Source organism: Calypte anna, chromosome 5 (assembly GCF_003957555.1).
Source record: "Calypte anna isolate BGI_N300 chromosome 5, bCalAnn1_v1.p, whole genome shotgun sequence".
Taxonomy (NCBI): Eukaryota; Metazoa; Chordata; class Aves; order Apodiformes; family Trochilidae; genus Calypte; species Calypte anna.
This window is the reverse complement of record NC_044250.1, coordinates 12,223,050-12,245,637: the sequence shown is the minus strand read 5'-3', so window position 1 is coordinate 12,245,637 and position 22,588 is coordinate 12,223,050. Positions and strand designations below refer to the sequence as shown.

The following is a 22,588-nucleotide window of genomic DNA, read 5'->3' as shown; positions in this document are numbered from 1 at the left end:
ATGAGAGCAGAGGAGAGGGGAAGAATGTCCTTTCAGCTTCTTTTGATAAGGCCCAAAATGCACTCATTGCCATCTCATATTGAGGTCTTCATTGACCACCACCCCCAAGTTCTCCTCACGGCTGCTCTCAATCCATTCTTTGTTCAACCTGTAATTGTGCTTGTGACTGCCCAGACCCACATGCAGGACCTTGCACTTGGCCCTGTTAAACTTCATGTGTTTTGAATTTGTCCACCTCTCAAGTGTGTCAAGGTGCCTCTGGATGCCATGATTTCCATATGTGTCTGTCAGTTCTCCAGCCCAAGTGTCATCTCTGCTTTCTCTCCCAAAGAGCTGAGTAACCTTCTGCCACAAAGGCTTCAAACCAAGGAAGTGCAAGATGCCCCTCTGTCAACTATATCCTCTCAGACTAGCAGCTTCTGTTTCTTATCAGAGTATGAAAGGAGCAGCTTTTCCCTGGAAGCTACAGAATTTCTTGTTTTTACAGGACTTTATAATGGACTGAAAGTTGGTGGCCACTATATATATAAATGTCCACTACAGGATACATAATCATTTGCTTCTGGTTTGGGGTTTTTTTTCCCCTCTTTGGCAACTGGTTACCATGGACATGGTGCTCTCTGATTCTGAGAACACAGTGGGTATTTGCAAATAACATCTTGAAACTACTGTTGGTCCTGGAAAAATCCCTAATTAGTCCACCCAGCCATTTCAAGGTCATTTCCTGAAGTACTGAACTTAAGAATTGCATCTACTTGCTTGTGATTGATTGCTAACTTTCTTCAGTTGCTGTGTGATTTTAGGAGCTGATGCTTCATAAATTAGCAGAGCCAGAGATGAGCAGAAATCTGAGATCTTGCTAACATGTCAGGATAGATAAAGCCTTGCTTATTATTCAGTGATTTACATGACACTGGTTCTTTATCCCAGAGAAGCTTCTTTTTTTTTTTTTTTTTTTTTTTACTGTTGTTCAAGAACTAGTCTCAGACCTTAAATCAGTGTAAATTTTTAAGTTTCTCTGTTGGGCTCATGTCTCGTTGTGTAATTTTTGAGCTGTTAATTTAGGATAATTCTGAATGCTGAACTCATTTTATGTGAGGGTTTCTTAACCTTTTTCTGGCAGAATATTTCTGAGTGAGAGTGGTTGATGCTGGGAGTGGCTTTGGGTAAGAAAAAAGATTGGAAGGTGAAAGCAACTCTCTTTTTTTTCTTCTGTGTGCAGCAATGGCATGAAAGGCAAGGGCTGGAAAAGGGAGTGTTAGAGAGTGATTGTCCCTAATTCCTCTGCACCCACCAGCTGTTCACATTTGAAGAGCATGATGCATTAGCAGAGCTCTGGCTGCTGATGTTCCTCTTTATGTGAGGCAGTTCCTTAAAAAGGGACCTTGCATAAATGAGTTTGCTGACCTGTAGTTTTATGTATGTGCCATATCATATTGGTGGGTGTGTTAACTGCTGCAGAGAAAAGGAAAAGCAAGAAATCAAGACAGTGCTGGAGAAATTAAGCATCCCCTAAGCAGGTCATTATTTGAAAGCAAGGTTTGTCATTTCCCCAAAGTTTGCACAAAGATAACTTTAGAAGTTACCCCAAAATTAATCTGAATTTCTCTTTGTATTGAACTGGCTGGAAAGAATCTTCCAGATGGCTGAGAGAAGATGATCATAGTACATGGTGAGGGCTTGAAGGTTGTGAAATTGTGAAGTTGTGAAATTTCAAGGCCTGTCCACACAAGCATAGGTACTTTTTCTGTCTGAAAGGCTCCAGATATTCTGCTAGGGGGCAAAAGCTACTGATCTCTTCTGTTTTGATTTGAAGTGGTGTCTAGGGAGAGGAAAATGGTATTGGCAGCAGCTTTAAGCATTATGTCTGTATACTCCCTGGAGAACTCATTAATTTTTAAAACTGTGGCAGCAATAGGCTAAATGTATACAGTAGTGATCTGCTGATGGTTTGAGGTGCTGCATTTATGCTTTTTGGGGTAACCAGATCTGCTCCCTTCAATGATGCTTGGTATCCTAAGATCAGTGGGGCAGCGTAACCTGAGAAGGCATCTATTTAGCAAACAGGTACAATAGTGGGAACAATAATACTATTGTCTTTCTATAATATTGTCTGCTCTTTTATCAAGTCCTTCTTAAGATCTCTTAAGAAGTAAACTTTTCTCTTAAGAAAATCTGGCTACCTTTATTCATGCCATATGCTTGCTAGTATGATGCTTGCTCATAAGCTGATTGGGCTGATTTGATGGAGACTCAGTGCTGAGAGATCATGAATCCACACTAATACTTAATGGCAAAACAGTTTTCGGAGTGATGTTGCACATGAGAGCAGAAGAAAATGTTCCAAAATGAAATACAGCTCTTAAACATCCTTATGCATGTGTGAAGACTGTGCTGTGAGCTTGCTGGATCATTGTATCAACCTATCAACCCCACTCCTGGCATGAAACAAAGGAATAGCAAGTAGATTCTCTGCTCTTTCAGACAGCCAGTTACTGCAAAGGATAAAGCTAAATGAAGTAGTTAGGATCTGCAGTATGATTCCATGTTCATCATTGGAATAGGGGTAGGAATGTGTCATTCTTTCAGACAGGCTGTATGGGATGATTAGTAGTTTGCTTTAAAAAGTCCCCCGTGAATGTGTTTAATGCAAGTTCTTAACGTGAACTTAAACCATCTAGCAAAGGTGGCTTCAAGTATCTGTTCATAATGTTCCCACAAACGATCTGACAAGGTCTCCAATGTGTGTTGGAAATCAAAATTACAGCATTTGTATGATCTGCAGGATGATCACAGCCTGTGATCTGTTTCTACTCGTTGCTACTTAGGACCTGTACTCTGGTTCACCAAGAAACATAAAAACTTTAATTTCACTACTTGGTTTGAGATTCATGTGCATAGCAGGAAGTGTTATTTTAATCCAGTGGTTTGGTTAATGGATAAAGGAAGGGGGGGAAGTGATAGCTCTGCAAGAGATGAGGATGCAGAGCTGAGCAGTGCTGGTGGAAGGGTAAAGGGTTGTGTAGTAGGACAGTAACTCCTTTTTCATATCATATTTCTTTCATGCATCTGCAATGCATATTACATGGGGCAATGCTAATGGCCAGAAGGTGTTTACACCCTCTTAAAAAGATGATTTTGAAAGACTTATGTTCATTTTGGTAGCGTTGTAAGGCTGGATTTAAAATTGTGCACTCTATGGGTCTGGTATTCTTAATACTCTTAAGAGTCCTAGGCAGAAGAATGAAGTAATTTTAGTGCTTCTTGTTGTGCTTCATGAAATCCAGTGAGAGGGAATTATCCTTAATGTCTGAAGACTGGGAGCTGAAGAGGATATTGTGACCACTTGTAGTGGCTGGCTCTGTGTCAGGCTTTTTGTCTGTTATGTGGGAGGTTTCATCAGAGCAGAGAATTGAATTTTCCTGTTTCACAAGATGGGATTTTTACAGAAATGTAACTCTGTGTACCTTGCAGAATCTGCAGGAGAGCAGAGCTGATTTGTGTTGAGACAGATCTCCCACACGGCTGTGAAAACAAGTGCACAAATCCAGAGTAGTTGGGTGTAAATCTGAAGTAACTGTCATGGAGACTGATGTTCTTTATAGGAGTTAATCTTGATTTACATCAGGGTAACTGTGACCAGAATCTCTCAGGATTTATCTTTGCTAGACTTTAGTAACTCACAAAATTAATTGCTAATTAACTTGAGGTGGCTGATTATTGTGGCTGCTTCCTACATATTTCTTCCGCCTTATCATCATAGAATTTAAAGACTCTATTATACCAGACCAGATCTTACCTACTCCTGCTTATCAAAAGGTGTTGCCTTCAGCTAGATAGTAACACACCGGGCACAGCCAGCAGATGTTACCCCAACACACTGCAGTGCTGGGGCATAAACAGCAGAGGCAGGGCAGCCCATGTTGCCAAAGGCATTTAAAATAAGGTAGGGGTTAGAAGAGGCCCTGCAAGGCAATCTCAGACTGCTCTTGAAGCCAGTTTCCACAGTGAAGCAGGGGCAGTGTGTGACTTCTTGACATAAATACAGCAGTCAGTGTTAAGTGTGTTGACCATCTGAGAAACAGCATGAGCTACCTCCCCTCATGGCATTTCTTCCTTTGGGTGTCAGAAGGCAATTTAATTGGTGTTTTGATAATTCTATACAAGGCAGGATGTAACATGAATTGTGTCAATGACCTGCAGCATCCAGGGCCATTGGGAGGGCAGATGGCCAGAGTCACTCCTTCGAGGTCTGACAACACTGAGGCAACTGAAAATTCTGCCTCCCTCCCTTCTTCAGATTTTGTCAACATTACACTTAAAAAGCCACAAATTTCTTGGATGTGTTTTGTATGGCTAAAATGAAATTAGGATGCCAGAAGGCTGTGTATCTGTGTGATCCTGCTGTAGTTTAGACAAGGAGGTTTTATGATACCCTTAGTTGAAAACTAAATTTAGGTTCTGCTCCAGCTTTCTTTAGAATGGAAGCAGAGAAGGATAGTTAAAGCAAGACAACTGAGGGCCTACAATGCCCTTGGAGATTGTCCACCCACCCACCCCCCCCAGTTTGTGCTGGGGTTGAAAGCAAAACTAAATTAGGTTTCTATTCAATAGAAGACGACCTTTTGTGAGGTCCCCCCAGAAATGTGTCCAAGCAGCATCAATCTGACAGTCACCTTTGTCTCTACCTTCCAGTTCTTAGGCTTCACTTTGAATTGGTTTGTCTGCTAACAGCTTCCAGTATGAATTGGGAAGTCCTGGTCATACTGACTGACAAACATGGAATGAAGATGTAAGAATACAATAAACTGGTGATCATTTTTCTTGCCTGCATAAGAAAGCGAAGGCATTTTGCCAAGCAAATATGCGCATTAGATGACTAACAAGAGCTCCCACACTGTCAGTGTAGGCAGGGAATATGCAATGCTACCACATATGTGTCTCAGAACCATACTGAGTCCTTGTTATTCTTAATGTTTGGTTTTGTTTTTAGATAGGAGTTCAGATCCTTGAGCAGGATGTTTATCTCTATGCACAGAAAACAATATTTGTCATAGTTTTTAGTATATGATCAAGTTTTTAAAACTACCAGCTGATATATCTACTACCAGTGACATCAGAAGTTTAAGTAATTGCTATAAACATTCACTAGAATAACTATACATATTGTATGAATTATCTGAGCTTAAATGGCTGGAAAAAACCTTTTGTTTTGTTTTTTTTTTTAGTGAGAATGTTGTTGGAGAACTTGTCTTTATCTTTCCTGATTGAGGTTTGAACTCTCTCTCTTTGATAAAATTGGTGTGCAGTTTTCACAGAAATTAATATGCTGTAATAAAGGAGTTGAATTCCAGCTGATGCATGCTTAGCTATGGTTTTAAAACACACATGCAGATACTACTGAGCTGAACACCCAGGGAAGTTCTGTAAATTCCTGTAAGTTGAGTGTAGTTTGACTTAGTATTTAATGTAGCAGTGAGCTTCCACTGAAGATGGGTCCCCTTCTCACTCCCCCAATGCTGACTAATCCATGCCCCAAATGAATTAGTTTTCCATCAGTTTAGCTGAAGCTGCATCCTTGTTGCTGCATAGAAGATGAGGGATGGATACAATGCAATAGTTCTCTGCTGAGCTAAGAGGATGAAACAAACCCCTCTCTTTCTGCAGCAATGTAAGGTTAGATCATCTTAAATGTAACACAAAGCTCTAAGTGTTTGTTGTTTGGATGGTAGTCTCATTTAGGTTCCCCAGGAATTATTTTGGACCCGCTGAGCTAAGGACCCCTGCAAGCACGGAATGGGAAACAGTCTTGAGCTGAATCTTAAAAAATGGAGACCCTAGAAACCAAAGACAGAATCCCAAACTGCCAATTCAGAGCTTTGTAGCCTGAGAACCAGATGATCAAGTATTTAGTGGACAGGCTTCAGCTGATCCCAAGCTAAATTTTTTCCAAGTTTATCACATGTTTCACTGGCTTAATCTCTTGAGCATACAGTATTTCAGAAAGCAGACTTCCAGAGTTTAGGTAGAGAAAGGAAGAAGTTTTCAGACTTTTTCCAAGACTCTTTTTTTTTTTATTGCCAGACTCTATCAGCATTCTTTCAGCACTGAATAGCTTTCTATCTGATGACAAACTAATTTCTAGGAGTTCAAGAAGAAGCAAAACCATATTTTCCTTGCAGAACTATTTCACAGCTTGTATAATATGGGTTGCTCTCTATTTCCTCTATTTTAAACACCCATTTATCTTATTTCTTGATAGCTGTGAAAGCTGGTATCTAGATCTCTCATCCCTGTTATTTTTATCAACAAACACTGCTATTATGTGGACAAGCAGTTACAAGGGTTGTGTGGAATGATGGGGGTGAAAGTCCACAGATGGGCTGTGTTATATAAACTGTGCTTTCCACTCAGCTAGTTCATTACACTTGGTTTTCATACCCAAAGAAAACTTACGAGTACACTTTATTTTAATAACATGTTTCTCTTCCTCTGCCCCAGCTGAATTGGCTCTGTCTGCAGATTTGACCATTCCTAAGATGGAGAAAAGGGGGTATAAGGACAAAAGGAAAGTGTGTAGTCCCTTTGCAGGCAAATACCCTTGTCTGATTTGGGGCTGTAAATGGAGTGAGGGAACATCTTACAACACATCTCTACTGATTGAATTATGTGTTCTTTGGAATAGATTTTTCATCTTTCCCAGAATAGGGGAAAATTAACAGTAGCTATAAACCATTTTATAATTTTGTTTTCTGTTCTCTGGGTTTCTGTTACTGTTATGTGATGATGCTCCTGCACATTAATCTGATTTGCTGCTCTGTCAGGGTATACATATAGATAATTGTGTGTACAATTTTGGCTTGTGTCTGGAAAGACTGTGCCAGTGCTTTCAGCAAAAATTAAGATGGTAGATTTTGCTCATACAAAGTACAAAATAAAGTCACTTTTACTTCCATGAAGTAGTATGAACATGCTGCTGAGTACTTGCTACAAGAAGTTTTGCAATTGCTTATCAGTCCTCTGACACATCCTGTAGAGGTTTCACACAGAGTAAAATGAAGTGCTGAAATCTTCTCTTAGCTTGGAGCCTCATTTTGCTGGCACTTATGCACATGAGTAAGTGCTCCTGTGACCAGGTTTAGCTGCTCATGCCAATGTAATAATGAAGGATGCAGGAGAGTTTTAAAAGCAAGGTCACACACTTGTACTGCTTTTATTGTTTATGGTAACTGGCTTTCTCTAGAACTTCTCTGCCTTCAAGGTTTTCCTCATAATCATGGGCACATTGCAGTATAGTTCTTCTAGATTAGTGTAAAGTAGGTGTGAAATGCTACCAAATCTGAAGATTGTTTTCACATAAGTTTGGCATTGATAATAAGTGCAAGATGTAAGGTAATTGCAAATAAGGCTGTAGGTGTTTTCAGAGACAGCAGTGCTTCTGAATTCTCCTTGCTTTAACTGCTCTTGGGGAGACAAAGATGGGACATGTTAGGGGGGACAAAGATGGGACATGTTAGGCAATACATGTTAGGTCTTATTTTCTTCAACACTTTAAAACTACAGTTTTCCCTAAGTTATGGGGGGGGAGGGAGAGGAAGGGAAAGCAGGGAATGAGTGCATGAGTTTGGAGGCAGTGAAGAGAAAGGAAAGGGATTAAGTATGGATTCTGGCAAGGCATCTGTGCTAAAGACAGACTACACACTTGCATGCAGCTTGAGGGGTGACTCCAGGTACTGCAAGGACCCAGACTTACAAGACTTTTGCCCACATCTTGTCATGATACCTTGCACAGGAGGCTGTGTAAAGGGAACACTCTTAGACCAGCACTGGAGTATTGTGTTGGACTGCAAGCACTGAGGAAGGTCAAAGAGCAGCATTTGGGGCTGCTGTCATTGCAAACAGCTTCACTTAAAAGCTAAGTGACATGTGATCATGTTACCTTGTGTCAGCTGAACCACAATAGCTGTATCTCTTAGCCTGCTTTTGTAAAAGCACTAAGCTCTTCGTGCTTGAATTTCAGCAATCTTGTTTCCTATTTGCAATGGACTGAGAGCACAGAGAATCAATTACACTTCCATTTAACAGCAGCAATAACTTCATATACTGGGACAATCTGTTCAGATATTGGACCCCTTTATCTTGAGGCAGGGTAGCATAAAGAGAGCTGTATATAGAGGCACAGCATCTTTTATTACATCACTTGGTATAGCTCGAGGATATAATCTGGCCCTCCATAATGAGTCAAGAGGCATGAATATTTTTTTCTTTTGTAGAGGCAGCCACTTAGGAAATCCACTTCATTTTTGGTTCTGCAATACATGGACATGCTGCTGGAGTGCATTGTGAAGCCTTTTTCCTGGGAGCTGTTGCACAGAGACGGTTGTTATGTCATAGGCAGAATCTTCAGAGGAGCATTGGGGATGATGGTGGTGGACTCAAAAGTGTCCACACAGTCTTCCTATGGTGCTCAGGTGTTTTAAATGACACCTGCTTTGTAAAAGAAGGTTGAGTCTCTTTGGAACTTGTCTGCTAGAAATCTTTTTGGTGTTTGAACTTAAGAAAACACATCAGAAAATAAAATGAAGAAGTGTGCATACTAGGTGGTCTTTGGTTTATAAGTTTGTTCAAAACTAGAAAGATCTGTTTCTAGTGAAATGAATTCTCTGTGCTTTCAACAGGACCTTTGCCTAGGAGAGGGTATTTTCAGGCTTTAGGTCTTTATACTCTTGTTCTTCAAACTTCTTGATGGGGCAATATGTATGCAAGCAATAAGCAAAAGCAAGTGGATCAATAACACAGGAATATGGTTTATCTCCTTTCTATGCTTAACCCCACAAATCAGTGGCTTGATACTTCCTTTATGGATGATTATCTCATTAGAGTCTTTTAGAATTTATTTTCAAGAAAAAATATGTGTAAAAGCCTTGAAGGATTCCCTGTTACCTGATACTGTTAAATCTTAAATTTTTCACTTATTTTTTTAGGATTCTAGTGCATAAAGGACATAAATGATAACCCCAGAGGACCATCTGTGCTGTAACAGACATTGAAACTGAGCTATGATGTGACTGGAAGGACTGAGTGCATGTCAGATCTTATCTTTGTGGAGAATAAAAGGAAAAAGGAACAACAAAAAGGGAAAAAAAATTCATTGCAGGTTGTAAATGTCTTGCAAAGCAAAAGAATCATACCTGTGTGCTGTAAATCCAGTATTTTATTCTTTTGGATATTGAGTATATTCACACTTAATTTCCTGCTTCCTGTCTACCAATACGGTTAGTTTGGGAGGAAATGTGTGAGTAGGTAGAGTAATGATCAGGGTTTTTTTTTGTCCCCTATTTATTTTTTTTTCCCTCTTGTTTTATATGAACCTTTGTTTCTTCCCTGTGTGTTTTCACTTAGACTTCTGCATTGCCCTTTATATGCTTCTCCTCATCTCCATTGAGTTCTGCTTGGTCAAAGCATCATGTATGCATGCACATAGCCTGCAGGCTGTTTATCAAAAAGATCTTCAATTCAGCAGTGATACTGGCTTGCTTTTTATATTTGAGCAATACAAAGGGAATTTTTTTGAACAGTTTTGTTTTTATTGTAGAATAAGGAGTGGGTAGTTCTGCCTTGCAGAAAAGCCTAGCCTGGGAAAACCTGCTGTGGGAGGGGAGAAAGAAAAGATCGACAGTCACTTATGTGTCATCAAAGTGGAATAGTTCCAAGGAAAAAAGCTTGTGGCAAAGCTTTCCAGGTGAATGTGAGCTGAAGGTCAAGCACTTGCCTTCATGTTAGCATCATAGTGTCAGCATGGAAACATTGGGAAAGTACCATGGAAGGAAATCTGTTTGTGTATCTGCCTCTGGCATGTGTTCTTGATGAAAAGGTACCCTGAAAAGGCCTCAGTCTGTGGTGGCCTGTAGATTGGTTCTTGTTTCAAATTTGGCTGAGAAAATGATACCATTCTGTTCAGCTGCCATAAACTTCAGTATTGCAGAAGATGCTATGTAGAATGTCACCAAAGGTTTCCAGTGTTTTAGTGCTTAAGTTGAGCAATCAGTAAAACACAAATACAATATTGTTGTCTTCTTTGCAGGGCGTGTGAGCTGATGAGAAAGTTCTTAATGCATTGCTTGATTAGGGTAGGTCAGAGGGCAAGTGTTAAATCAGTGTTCACACTCAAATTCTGAAAATTGCCTGGGGAAATGGTTAGGATGTATTTGTAGCAGCAAATGAAAACAGATGGTCAAATGATAAAATGATGGACTAGACTGAAAAAAGGTAATTTTAAGTAAGTAGGAGGCTATTTATTTCATGTTAGGTTTTGCACATGCTCACATCCAGCATAGCAGATGAAGTGCAGATTGAAATAAAACTGGATGGTGTTCCTGGAGGCTTGAAAAGTTTTTTCTGTAGCTGTGTGACATAGCTATGAGCTGCTGTGTTGCAGATGGAAAAGAGAATACAGATAAAAGGGGTCACATGAGTCTGTGGGGATGGGCAAAATTAGCATGCTATTTTTGAAGGAGTATATACTTGGGTTGACATTTTGAAGTTGAAGTCTTTCAGTCAAAGCTTTGCTAAAGCAAGTTTCTTCTACAGAAAGTAGAGATAACACGGCAGAAAATGGAACTGATAAAAATCTCAGTCCACCTCTGACAGCACCTAAGAATCAGAGAGATGATGAAAATGAAGGAGTTTGCAGTGCCAAGGTGCACTGTATGTAAAGGTTTGCATTTAGCTATGGAGCTATATATGGACTCATTTCAATAAAGAGTTAAATGAAAAATCAATCTCTTCTTTCTGACAAGTACCTATTTTGTAAGTTACCATGTGTCAGTTTTAGTTCAATGGTTGTTGTTATTTTAGTGCAGATTGTCTCAGGATTATATACAGCATCTTGCCTTCAAGGAACTCTAAGAAAGGCATTGACTATCTGCAATACATGAGAGAGTACATGTTTTTCTTGTGTGACAGACTGTAATTCCTATTTCATTTGGTTGTGTTGCACAAGTAATCCTGATGACTTCAGGGAGATTTCTTGCAAAAGGAAAAGTGAAGAAGTGAATAAGGAAGCTTAAGTCTGGATCTGTGCTGTTTATATTGCTTCTGTTAGAGAAATAAAATATAGCAATACTCTCTCAGTGGAAAGAATGCTGCTTTGGGAACACAGTGGAAGGAAGAAGAGATTTTCATAATGATTTGATAAATACAAATGGAGAGATTGCTTATTTAACACTGAGCTTTCTTTATGTGGACATTCCATGTTTTCACTGTAGTATGTATAAACAGTATTCAGCATTTCTAACAAATGTTTGATTCAGAAAGAGGTTTGTGCTTATGAGATGTTTGTATAGTAACATGGGCAGAGTTTGGCTAAACATATGCTTGTATGTGAAAAATCCCACCCATTTTCTTGTCAGGTTGTTTTTCTTCCTGTTCCATTACAAATCTTGAGGAGGTGACATTCAAGGCACAGTCCAGAAAAGTGGTGAAAATGTCAATTGCAACAGCAAGGAGAATAAAAAGAAATATGACCACGGTTGGAAAGTTTAGCCTTTACCAATATATTAAATATATGGCCAATATGTATTTATTATGTGTTATATGCTATGTGGGTAACCTGGGTAAACACAGTAAAATTTTGTCTTTGTTGAGATCTTAAAGGAAAAACATTTAATACTAAGAATAATTCTATGCTATTCAGACTGGGATTTTGAGGCGCTGAAAGAACCTGATTGTCTTCTGCTAAAGTTTCAGTGGAATCTGGAATCCTTTGGTCAGCTTACTGGAATTCTGCACAACAGAATCCATTAGCTGATATGTCCCTGGGTCTCTGTGTCACTAAGGGAATTTCTGAGTCACTGAGATTGCCATTCATCATGTCACTGTAACTAGAAAACTGTGAAGCTGGCTGGTCTCTGGCAATGCTGACAGTTTGATATTGGTGGAGTGTGCATTTGCAAATTATGAACTGCTACAAAGTTTTATCTTGACATTTAAAAGGCCTTGTGAGCCCCATCAACTAGACCTGAGCATGCAGGTTTCTGCAAGCAGCAGTTTGTAGTGATGTGTTGTGGTATGTGTGTTGTCATCTTGAACTTAGCAGCCCAAGTTAAAGATACAGGCAGGGTGATACAGCACAATGGTTTGGGTGTAAAACTCTGCCTTGTGATCTGGGTTTCCACAGCAAGGTATTCTAACCACAAGGATCTACATCTTTTTTTCCTCTGCATAAATTCCACCCTGCCTCTTTCTTTCCCAGATAAACACTGCATTTCCTGTTGTAGTGACAGAATGGGTTGGGAGTTTCTCCCAAATTGGTAAGATGAAGCTGTCTTGTGGTAACAACCATGCTGTTTGATAATGCTATACTGTTCTGTCAATGAAGAAAATTGCCAAATTTAGTGGAATGCACCTGACTTTGGGTTCATATATTAATTTGTCCGTGTTGTTTATTTGTTTTGGTTTCAGTCCTTAGACCTTAGTACAAGACACTTCTTTATGCAATGTTTGTCAAGCACTGCAACAGGCTGCCCAGGGAAGTGGTTGAGTCACCATTCCTGGATACAATTGGATTTTTTCCTGCTTCAAAGCTTAAAGTAAGGTGTGCCAGTGAAGAGAGAAGTAAGACTCTGCTTTAACTATGTGGTTACTTAATCCCCAAGAGGAAGGAAGTTTTCAGTCTACTGCCACTTCTTGCATATGCTGCCTTTGTTTGATTTGAGCTACTGCCAGTTGCTGTTTTTAGTCTCCACTGAGTCCTTCTGCCAGGTTTTCACACTCCTCCTTCTCCTCCTGTGGGCTTCTCTTCTGTGGCCTTGTATTTATTTTCCTTCTTTCATCTTTTCTCTCATCAAATAATCTCATCTCCATTATTCTTACGCTCTCACCTTCTTCTGTCACTTTCGTCATCTTTATTTTATCTTCTCCTTTCTCTGCTTGTTGTCTAGCTTAACTTTCATCTTTCGTGTTACCTAATGAGTGTTTTTGTACGACCTGACTGAATGGCACAGAACAGGCATTTTAGAGGTCAAAAATACCACAAGCCCTGTTTTGGGGTTGTGGGACTCAAAGCAGTGCTCTGTTTTGATCTGTACTTGCTAGATTTTATGCTTGTCTCATGGTCACTCTTTGTACCATCAGTCAGTGGACTAATTAACAGTTAAACTAATCACAGAACTACATGCTGAAATAAGCTGAAAATTAGTCCAGTAAAAATGACAATAATTTCTAAGAACAGAAACTTTCTAACATGTATATGCAGCATTCTTCTTGACCTCTGCTTTACCAGTTTGAAAATCAAGATTTCATGCTTTTCTTATGCCTGCTGGTGACATCTCTGTCACCATGGAAAGATGCCTAAGTCTTGGAGGTTTTATTGATGTCATGTTTTCCTCATTTTATCACAGTTCTCACTTAGAAAAGAAGCCTTGGGATGCTGAAACTTGCTTTATTTTTTAGCATCTTATCTGTTTCCACCTACTCTGGATCTTTGTTAATCTGGAACTGCTCTGCACATTCTCAGGGAAAAGTTCCTAAAGGAAAGAGGAACTGCAAGGACTGAGAAATTAGGAAAGCTGATGGATAGGAGGTGTTGAGTCACACTCAGTTGTCCAAAAGCAATGAGGAGCAGTCTCTAAATACTGCTGGCTGAGAAGAGTTGTCTATGCAGAGGTGATCACAGTATGCTCTGACCTGGTTGTTAGATTTCTTACCTGCAGAAATCTGGCTGAATGCAGCCTGTGAATTCCCCATGGCTCTTTCACCACAAAACGTGCCTTCAAATTGAGATCTGGCTATGTTGAAGAGAAAAAAACCCTCAACAACCAAAAGCTGACAAAAGCTGTATCTAGGCATGTTATGGAAAGAAAGAAGAGGGAATTTGTCTGGGCCAACCTTTCTTAGGAGCATTCAGAGTTTAGGCTCTTGGATTTAGAAAGAAAGAAGATTCTGGCACTCAGAAGAGCTTTTGGGAGGACAGAAGAGGAGATGATTAAATGTTGACACTTTTTTGGGGTACATTTTAGCCGCATCTGTCAAGCTTCCTTTAAAAATATCCAGTCAGATGTGGCTTGACTGTGGATGTTTTCCATACTTACTTCCTATCTCAAAGAGTTGGCATTTTAACTTCACAAATCTACTAGCTTATTACATGCATCCACCTGCTCCTGGAAACAGAAAGCCAGTAGATGAAGTTTCTTCTCATGCACTTTGCCATCATAGCTTTCTGGTTGTTACCTAAGCTTTACAGAGTCTATTCTGTTCAGGTTTTTGTTGCACTGTATCCCATGTAATTTAGTCTCTGGAATTGCTGCCACCACTAGGACATGTGCTGGCACTGGTTGGACTGTTCTCCTGGAGGGATCTGAATGCCTCTTTGCTGCAGTCTATTTGGCTTCTTGTGTGCTGCACCCCATGCTGTGGTAGCAAGCTGCCTGGGTATTAGAATATTGGGGTTCTTTATACCAACCAAGGAGAATGAATGCTTAATGGGTGACTTTAATAACATGAATCTGGCATTGCTTTATTCTTAACTCAGCTCTTTAGCTAAAGGAATGTTATTTAAATGGAAAAAGCAGTTTCACCTGAAAGTATATGGCCAAGTGGAATTTTATTTAGACCTCACAATAGAGGCCATTTGCTGTTGATGATTGCCATCATGGCACACTTTAAGTGAGAACAAACATACAACCCCCCTCCAACACACACAGGCTTTTTTTCCTAACAGATTTATTCATTAAGCATATGTTCAAAGACTACAGCTATTACCATTTTTAAATAGACACATTTTTTCATTGCTTTTCATAGATACAATGCCACAGTGTTATGAAAAACCATTAATGTTCCAGATTTAATTAACTAACATTCTATTAAAACTCCTTTCTGGTCCAGCAGTTGTTTGACAATAGAGAGATAAATACTGTATATTGGAGACTGACCTTCAAATGAATGTCCAAAGTTGCTGCTTTGCAAAGTCCTTAGCAGTCTGAATGCTTTTGTCTTCCTTGTATGCATATTAAAAAGGTCTCTTAATTCTAAGCCCAGAAATAGGAGGAGATGGTTAGGCTGCAAAGCTGGGTCTTGGCTTCCTTGCAACATTCAACATTCCTGCTCAAATAGGTAAAAGTTTCATCTGACCAATTTTGCAGGCTTTCAGGAAGAGAGATGGCACTCTTGAAAGACACTAAATGCCTTCCATTTTGTGTGCCTTCTGTGGGAGACTAAGATAAATACAGAAAGCTTTTTTAAGAATAGGTAATTTTTCTTTCTGTCATGTTGGTGCAAGGGTTCTCAAAATGGCCCCTTTTAGCAGTCTGTGTGCTCACTGGTACTGGCAGGTTCTGAAATGGTCTTTGCTGGGACATTGAAGAGCCTGTGCTATTTTCCATTGGGTAATACACTTGTGCAACAGCTCTTAAATGAAACTTCTTTTGTTCTGGAGGTTTTTCTGCATGCTGATGAAGTGCTATTCCTATTGGATTCACATCTGGATTCAGTGATGCTATGCCTTTTCAGTTGGTAAGACCATTACAAGATCTGTAGAGGTGACAGGATGGACTGCAGTATTATCATCATCCCCTAAAAGTAGGACTTGATATTCCCTTGTTTCATCTTTGTCTTTGGTGTCTCAGTTCAGCATATCTGAAATAGATCATAGTGTTTCAACCTGGACCATGCATAAAACTTAGCCTTTCCTTGCCCATTCTGCTTATGCTCTTCCCAGCATAATTAATGCTATGCTGAGACAAAAGGACCAAGAAAGAGTATTTGCACATGTTTGTCACTGGGCATTGAGGTGTGTAGGGGAAAAAAAATCTAGCAGAATTTTGCCCCTGTGGAGGAAGAGAGAGATGGGGTGGGTTTGAATCCATTGCACTGGTCCGTAGAAGCTAAGAATGAAATTTACAAGATTACTCAATGCAGGCTTAGGGTTTCCATGTTGAAGTTAAGTGTGGGAAAAGACTTGGTGTGAGGCATTTGGCATCTCCTCTTTATGCAGATGAAGCACAGGAAGAGTGAAGATGTGTGGATGAAATCTTACTTCCCCTTGACACATACATTGACATCCACACTTCATAAGGAACATGCTATAGAAAGTGATTGACAACACATATTTCAAAATTCATATACAGCAGTGTTTTAATATGGAGACAGAACAGCTGGGCAACTAGGAGCCAGAATATGTTTGGTGACTTTGTGATGACCCAAAATGTAAAACTAAAAAAAGCAGGAGCTTCTGAAAAGGAAGAAATGCTTTAATCAGGGCCTGAGAAAACAGTCTTTTTGAATAGTCCCACGTCGTGTTCTGTAGATGAGGTGATAAAACAACTTGCTGTCTTTTAATCTTCAGAACAGGACATACTATGAGACTTTCTATACCTGTAGCAATAGGAAGTTTTAAGTGTACCTCCTTGGTGGCTATACCTCCCACAAATGTAGCATACCTGCTGCCTGCTTCCATGTAACATCAAATCATTCATGTCCTGTCCAGGATGGTCTCAGTCTAAGGTATGAAAGTATTTCTGCAGTGTTTGCTGCAGCACAGAACAACAATCCACAGGCTACCTGACACTAAGCTGGCCCTGCAGTTAGGAGCAGAAATGCTGTGCTGATGGGGGTCCAAACTGTTGTCTCCATAGAACTTTGCTTACCACCTTGCAGTCGTGCTGATGAATGACAGCTCATGCCATGGTAACTCAGCAGGAGGCTGTGTGACATGAAATACAGTCACCTTGGATCAAGTGGAGCCTTGGGATCCACGTGTCCATGAGGGATTTGTTGCTTTAGATTGTTTTGTAGAGTGGAACTCATGACTGCAGGCAAGTGGTGCAAAATCCTCCCAGCATAATTGTGAAGCTCACCATCAGCATGTGCTTTTTTGGTCTCACCTTCTCTGACATAGATCTGTAGCAACTTGTGTGTGTCTGCTTATCTGTCTAGACGAAACATTGCTCTGTGCATGTTTCCTCACTGGGAAGAGGATGAGAAGGCAAGCTGTTGTATTTTTTTAGTTCACTACTTAAGGCTGTGTATCCATGTTGATGAGCTCAGTATAGGAACCCAGACAGATGAGACACAAGTAAACAAAGTGGACTGTTACCTTCTATGTGCATTTTTCAGTTTTGGTACTGCTGTGTGTTTAGCTAGGGAAAAAGGATTAATTAAATTGTCTAAGCATACTTCTAATGCAAAGGTACTGAGGTTAGAGATGTAGCAGAGCTTTGAACCAGAAGCAATATTTAATATTAATAGTTCAGCCTTTGTACTTGAGCCAGAATGGAGTAGCCCTGGGTAGAAACAGCACCCTAATACAGGGATAAAATTGAGCATGGATGTCCTGTTTCTAGATGTCCACTTCCTTATCTATAAAAGTGCATATTCTGGAGCTTAAATTATAGTATCTGAATGATATTGTTGCTTTCTGAGGAAGCCAAGCAGTGCAAACATACCCTTTTTAAATGCATGAAAGAAAGTGAAATGCTTATACTTGAGATAGCACCCTTGGGGCATATATCAGGTTTGTGGCTGAAGCTGGCTTTTAAGACTGGTCTTGATATAATTTACTTTGCTCAGGAAAGAGAATGTCTGAAATAAATGTTGTATGTGATAGTGGCTTTCCTAAATGTTTTTGCTGAAGGCTCCAGGTCATAAGATTTTAGTCACTTGGGACAGCAGGGTATCCTCTAATGAATGACATCAAAATGTTTGCATTTGAACCTGTTAGGAAGCAAGTATATTGCCCATGTGCTTCAAGATGCAAACCCTCTCATTCACCAGAGCAGAAAGCAGTTTTAATAGCTATGTGACACCAGGCTAGTAAGTCATTTAAGAGAAATTAGACACATACAATGGTATTAGCATTACAGCTGCAGAAGCTATTCATTTATGAGAATATGCTTTTTTTTATGCAATACAAGTATGTTGACACCAATTCAGATGATAGTAGAATGAGAAGTAAATACTTTGAAAAGTGTGTGGAACCCAAGTGGGGGTTGTTGTATTTTCTTTTAATTGTCAGATTCACTCTTGTATTGCAGAGGCTGTTTGACTGGTCTTAAATTATTGCTCCTATTTTTCAATTATGTATTCAGGCACGTTTAAGTATATCCTGCAGTTAAGGGCTAAAGGTACACAATTATAATTTGGGTTTGGGAGGGGAGAGTTCAGAATGAGAATTCAACCCTGTACACCTCAGTCTGCATCATTGTACTGTTGACAGTTTTTCCTGACTGTTTTGTTTGTGCAAGGCTGATTCATGAGCAAAGCTACAGCTCTTTAGCTGTAGTATTACAGAGCTGCTTTGTGGGTTTCCATTTTCAGTTTTAAAGGGAGTTTGCACTTTGGGAAGAATTTGGGACGACCAACTCCACAGCAAATCAAATTGCAGTCTGTGTACAAAAGCTCAAGGCACCTTCAAAAATATCAACAGATCCTTGAAAACTTTCCAAGGTGGTGAAATGCTGGCACAGGTTGCCCAGGGAAGTTGAGGCTGTCCCCTTCCTGGAGGTATCCAAGGCCAGGATGGATGGGGCCTTGGGCAACCTGATCTAGTGGAAGGTGTCCCAGCCCATGGCAGGCAGACTGGAATTAAATGTTTTTAAAGTCCCTTCCAACCCAAACCCGTCTATGATCCCATAAAAATTTAATGGGTAATAGGAGATGCTGACTTGTGTTGTGCTTGGGTTTTATGGAAGCTGAAAGAAAATGGCAGAGCTTTTCTCTTCATCTTCCTGAATGATGGAAGTTGGGGCTGGGGGACATTCCCACTGCAGCAACTCATCTGAAGATGCCCTTAGAAATTGGAATCTCTCCAGTTAGTATTGGCACTTCCCTGTGGCAGCCAGTCAATTACTACACAGCACCTGTTGGACTGCTGAAAGGAATCACAGCAGTTGGAAAGCTCTTTAAATCACAGAAAAGAGGGGAAACCTCAAGGCCGGGTCTGAAGCCTGAAATTTGCACAACAAATCAGCAAGCACACACCACCAGTGACTGACTGGGAATCAGATGACTTTTTGCAACTTGTTTGCTAGTCAGGCTCCTCTTGAAGAAACGGGGAGGCAGTTTGTCTTGCACCCTGCTACCTCCCTTCTCCATCCGTCTCCAACAGCTTGTAGGTTTGCTTTTATATGTGACCCTGCAGTATAATAATTAAGGTCCTGGGTGAACATGAACATTTTTTTCTGACTTCACCTCTTTTTCTTTCCTCCCACCCATCCCAGATGAAGTGGCAGGTGCACTGAGTGGGAGCAGTGTGAAAATGAATGCAGAGAAAATGTGTGACTCAGCAGTTCAGCAGGGAGCTGAGTGGAAAGGCAACTATTCTCCTCACACACTCTGGCATCAGGTTCCTGTTCCCTCAGAGATGAGAATAGGCCATTTAAGTATGGAGCTGTGCAGCCCACCAGTAGGAAAAAAGGTCTGCATATTCTTTTCAGCAGAACTTATTTCAAGTAGAGAGGAAAGTTTGTTCTCCAAGCTTATTAAAAATATTGCAGGTTAAAGGGGAGAAGCATTGGCGTAGGAATTCGTAGACCTCAGTTCTCTGCTTGGCTTGCTCACAGATTTTTCTCCATGACTTTCCTCCTTGCTTGTTTTTTCTCTTGTTGCATCTTTCCATTTAGCAAATCAGAGTTTGGCTTAAACTGCAGCCAGTTCTACCAGCTGAGCTTGAAAAGTGCAGGTCTCAAATGCTTTTCCTGGCTAGTAAATGGCCTGTTTGCCTCTCAGCATTGTTATTTCAAGACCTCCACAGAGAATATTTGCCTTTTGCAGAATGATTTTGCTGGCTGCCACTCATGGATGAGCAAGAGCAAAGGTAAATTGATGTTTGTGGGTTGTCCTCTCTCACACAAAGGTGCATTAACCTTTTTTCTCAATCAGAGAAATAATTTCTCAGCCAATTAGAGTGGCTGTTGCAGTGCCTTTCTTAGTGGTTTTGTAGTGATGTATAAAGTTGTAGTATTTTATTATCTTTCTGGTTTCTTTCAGGAGAGAGTGGTAAAGCAGATTTTTCTCTACAGACTAAGCAACATCCCATAGACACTTAATATTGGTGGTCATACTTACTAAAAGCTCAATTTTAAAGTTGTAGAGTGCACTGAATTTTCCAGGCTTGTGTTCCAGTTTGGTCTTTCAGATGATCTTTTTCCCTTTTGCATGATGTAGCTAACATGCAAAAACATTCAAATACTACCCCACTGCTCCCCACCAAAAAAAAACCCACCAAACATGGGCTGGTGGTCTCTTGAATCTTCAGAGATCCTGAAACAGTGTGGAAGCTCTTGAGCAGGGGAATTCTTCTTGATGGAAGTATCATCCCAGGAATCTGAGTCAATTAGATACCAATATTCTTGGCTACTTTCAGTGTGGTCATTTTAGCAAAAGCATCCAGCTTTCCCAAATAGAATCACTAAATGGTAGGAATGTCAGTTGTTTCCTACACTACTGTGTATCTTGGCCCTGCTAATTCTTACTGTCCAGGGTAGATGTACCTAGTGCAAACTGAAAGCATTATCCACTGAGAAGCTGAATTTCTTTTTTAATCTTAAAATACATTGTTAAATTCAATCTTCCAGCAGAGCTGCGTCAGTTCCTTGAGTATTAGCACCCATGCTCAAGAGAGGACACAAGTTCCTTTTAGAATGCCAACTTCATGGGAAATAGAGACAGGAAATGTGGTCCTGAGGGGGTGTTTTTTGTTTTTCCTCTGAAGGCTTTAAGGATGAATCAGTTGTGTTACAGAGCTGTTGATACCTCACCCACAGCAGCATTTGATTGGTTCCTGGCCTGCTGGTTACTGCAAAGCATTGTTGACTTACTTATCATTAGTAAAGTGCCTTTTAGTGTTTCTGTTAAGTATACTACTCATGGTTTTCTGAGGTATTGTTTCATTCTTCTGTCTTTTATGGTGGAGGCGCAGGGCTTTTAAAATGGGCATTGTCTGAGTTACAGAAGGCAGCTGTTAGCTTTTGAGTGGAAAAAGACATTTCCCTGTGTAGATTACTCTATAGCAAAGTGTTGTGCCTTTTATTTTTGGCAGTTTGTACTGGTGGCTGTGCTCAATGAAAGCAGACAGGATGAATGGGTCTCCAGCTTGATCTAGAAAGTTCCTTTCCCTGAACAGCAAAGATGAGGTTAAATTTATGGAGCTGCTTTGAAATTTCAAATTGCTTCAATAAGCCAAGTGGCTGCTACAGATATCAGAGGCCTTTTAATTCTTCCACCAATGTTTGTTTTTTTTTCTAGCAAGCATAGTCCTGTGTCAAAGCAGAAGTACTCATGAAACTTGAACCCCAACCTCCATGGTGGAGAAATTCAGGAGGCTAACACATGGATGTGAGATTTCACTGTTAGTCAAATCACTAGCAGAGGAGACACTTAATTTGTTCTTACTGGATGTAATCATCTTTTCTCAGCTATCTAAAGACCTTCACAGTGACCTTGACACAACAAAATTTTACTGATGTCTCACTCATTTATTATCTATTCTGTGCACTGAAATATAGGATTGCAAGATGAAGTGTGAATGGTAATGGAAGTGTTGTTTAAAGCTGACATAGTTAAATCAATACAGAACCCTTGGTGGGCATCATTATGTTTGTTAAAATCTAATCTCTCGTGATACAGAGTAGCAAGTTTTTGAGTCAACTTTAGCTGACCAAGGGCACTTTGTGTTTAATCCAAACATTTATAGGTATGAATTCAGCAGTTCTTCATTATTCTAGTTTTTGTCTTGTTGTCTTTTACTGTATTTATAAGAATACCTGATGGCAACTGTATCAGTTCCACAGAGCTGGAAATGTGGGCTCCTGGGTCCAAAGACCAATCACTACCTTATACAGTGAAAATAATTGAAAGTAGAAGTACTCTTTGTCCTTCATATAGGGCAGTCATAAGGAGAATGTGGCTTCTGCAGTTGTACAGCTGTTGCTAGACAACACTGGAATATCAGGAATTGGGCTTCTGGGCTGTGAAGAGGCACAGATTCCCATGGTTACCAACACAGAGTTGTCCCCTAACTTTGATGTCTTTTGTTCCAGAAGGCATGTGGTTAAGTGGCCTTCACATCTTCATATTAGAGTCAGGGCTCTATTTCCAACCTAGACAGAAGTGACCTTGTAAAATCTCAGGCTGCTACAAAAAACAAAAAAACCCAAAAACCAAAGAATTTCTGTTTACCTGCTGCATAAGTGAGCTTTTGATCCGTTAAAAAAATGTTTTCTGAAATATGAGAGATTATCTTATAAAAAAACAGTTGAAAGCTAAGCTTAAAATCTGGATTCTCCGACTTGTTGTCTGATTGTCTTCCCAAAGATGTTTTAGTTCTGCTTTGTGTGTATTTTATCTTGAGTTCTGGGACGGAGTATCCAAGAAAGAAAGCCACTAGGGTTTGGGAAAGCAGTATATATAGGTTCATTAGCTATTCTTAGGACAGAAGTGCTCTTTTTAATACAGGTAAAGGGAAAGTAGGTTTTCAAAAATGCATAGTAAAAATTGAATGTTAGACATGATAGGAACAAGCCATAATAAACTATCAGTAATCCAGGTATTTGTTTGTATCTAAGTCACAGGTGCATGTCTTTTCACATGGATA

At 40.0% G+C, this 22,588-nt stretch overlaps 1 protein-coding gene across 1 annotated transcript in view; it reads left to right on the top strand.

Annotated features, from left to right (window-relative positions):
- The first annotated feature begins 8,990 nt into the window (after positions 1-8,990).
- The window catches only part of PTPN5 (protein tyrosine phosphatase non-receptor type 5), a 45,426-nt gene continuing 31,828 nt past the window's right edge, over positions 8,991-22,588 (top strand). Inside the window, exon 1 of the mRNA XM_030451166.1 lies at positions 8,991-9,094. Within this exon, the coding sequence (XP_030307026.1) occupies positions 9,086-9,094 (9 nt within the window). The 5' untranslated portion in view covers positions 8,991-9,085. The remainder of the gene's footprint in view (positions 9,095-22,588) is intronic.